At 43.7% G+C, this 2,431-nt stretch overlaps 1 protein-coding gene across 1 annotated transcript in view; it reads right to left on the bottom strand.

Moving 5' to 3' along the window:
* GARNL3 (GTPase activating Rap/RanGAP domain-like 3) overlaps window positions 1-2,431 on the bottom strand; it is a 102,422-nt gene that overhangs the window by 44,472 nt on the left and 55,519 nt on the right. The window contains exon 8 of the mRNA XM_015415842.1: window positions 2,258-2,333. Coding sequence (XP_015271328.1) covers window positions 2,258-2,333 — 76 coding nt within the window. The remainder of the gene's footprint in view (window positions 1-2,257; window positions 2,334-2,431) is intronic.

Raw genomic sequence — 2,431 nt, 5'->3', positions numbered from 1 at the left:
ATTTTGAATATGTGGGAATGCCAGAGTTCTCAAGAAAACGGGGCGCCGGGTATGTGCTTGCTGCCCAGTAGAGCTGGCTAAAATTAACAATAAATTTCCGTGCAAGGCGCTTGCTTACGGTCAACTGTGACATCTTTTGGTGGGAAAGTCCAACGGGCAGAGAAAAATTTATAGAACAGAATAAATATTTAGAATAGGATGTCATCAATATGTTCAGGGCTATTTAGAGAGAAATGCAGGGAGAGGGAGAGGGAGAGAGACTGATCCCCTGCCTCCAGGAACTTGAAATCCGAATTCTGAAGGCAAGAACAAATACAATTGCTCCCCAGCAATTGTTTAGTGGCTTTCAATATTTTTTTTGGGGGGGGGCCTTCCTGTTCCCAGTATGCCAAGGGTACACAGCGTGATCCTAACCACACCCTGTGCCTACTGAAATCAGTAAAGCATTCTACACAGGATGCCAGCAAAGGGGCCTTAAGATCATTACCAGAAAGATCCCCCCCCCCAAGCCTGATAGCTTTGGAGAATTCAAAAGCTTGCACACCATTTTGTATTATTGGGGGGGGGGGCTGGCTATAGACCGACACTTCTTCTTTGGCCTTCCAGTGCTGAAGATCCACCTCCTTCCACCATTGCAATTGGGACAGCGCTGCCTCCCACTGGCTCTGCAGCAGTCCTTCAACAAAAGGGCCATTTGACAAGCGGCTGCCTGCAGCGAGATCCATCCTCGAGGCTGCATTGTGGGGATGGAGCACATGCAGAAGGTCTCAGGTTTGATTCCCAGGTAAAGGATCTCAGGTAGCAGCAATAAACTCTCTCAGCCAGAAAGTTGTTGCCAACCAGAGCAGACACTGCTGCGCTAGACACTTGCCATAAGGCAGTTTTGTATGTTCGGGTTTTTGCCTGGGGTGAAAACCCTGTAAGCCACACAGAGGTCAGGAATAGAGCAGTATATACATAAACAGACGGGACAGCTCCCCCTGTAGGTTGCTCTGGACCCTTTGGAGAAACAGCCGTATGCAAATGCAATTAAAACAGACAACAAAGGGAGGGTCGGGTCAGATTAATGTGACTGTGTGCCATTACAGGCTCTTTGGATATGTTTCCATAGGGGTCAGTCCTCCAGGGGAAAGCGGGCTTTAAGATGGGATGTGGGGGAAGAAAGATGAAATGCCCTGAAGATACTCGGAGGACATCTCAGGCATACAGGCAAAGACACTGAAAAGACTAGGAGACTTTGGGACAGCAGAATGTAGCAGAGAAAGGTCATGGGGGAGTTTGTCTAACTCACAGGGATGATAACTTACAACCTTTCCACCACTGAACACCAGAAATACTATTGAATGTTCAAAAATTAACCCGGTTTTGCCCAAGGTCTATGCATGGATGACCAAAATGCCTGGATTTTATGGAATTTTCACTTACAAACATTTCAACTACACTCTCTTCAATCCCATTAAAGTATAAAGAGATAATTGCTATATTTTAGGACTTAAAGTTGTATGAGTGCTGTGTCATCATATAAATGTATATAAATATTTTTAGTTAGAAGTTGATAGTTAAAATTGTGGTTTCATTTACTTACAGTACGTTATCTTAATAATTGAAGGAATGATAATAATGTTCATACCTGTTATTGAAAGCATTCCTCTTATTTTGAAGATGTATAATCTTTAACTGTTAATTTGCATTGCTCAAATCTATATCAATCTGTAAGTTATTTGTTGTGAATATAAAAAATAAAAAATTATATATTAAAAAAAGAAGAATCCGTTGGTTTAGAAGACCCTTCCTAAGCCTAAATATTCATTTGCAGACATTCGTCCTCCATTACCCTGTTCTCTCCCTCACCCTTTGCAAAATGGAAATTTCCTTGGAGTCAAGACTTCTCTTTTGCTTATGTCACTCTGCAGTCATCCATACAAAGCTAGTGTCTGGGGGTGGGTGGGTGAGGGGTCCTCTCCTTTTGTTCTGAGAGGGTACCTGCCAACCTTTTAAGTTTAGGGAATCAGACCAGCCTTGCTGTTGACTCCATAACCTGGAAAGTGAAGTCTGGCTCCCAGCTGCTCAGCCAGGGAAGACCCAGTCCTCCAGGCTGAAGAAGGAACGAAGCTACTGCTGGTTGATCTAGACTTAAGAAGGTCACCATGCTGGTGTGCGCGCATGCACACACACACACACACACCCTTCCCCACCCCACTGAGACAAACCCACGGCCCTCAGCCAAGGAATCAAAATCCATAAGCAGCAGACTCACCATTGCTGAACATCTCATCATCTGTTAGCTGTCCATCTTTGGCATAAAGAACTCCAAACTTAAAATTGACTGAGCCCTGAAAAATAGGAGAACTATATGTTATTACAGGAGGCAGACTGGCTGACTCTCCTTATTTTATCAAATGCACAGAGTGCTTTTATATATATATATATA

Source organism: Gekko japonicus, unplaced genomic scaffold (genome assembly GCF_001447785.1).
Source record: "Gekko japonicus isolate JY-2015 unplaced genomic scaffold, Gekko_japonicus_V1.1 scaffold46, whole genome shotgun sequence".
In the NCBI taxonomy this organism is placed as follows: domain Eukaryota; kingdom Metazoa; phylum Chordata; class Lepidosauria; order Squamata; family Gekkonidae; genus Gekko; species Gekko japonicus.
The sequence above is the reverse complement of the archived record's forward strand: the minus strand, read 5'-3'. Positions and strand labels throughout refer to the sequence as shown.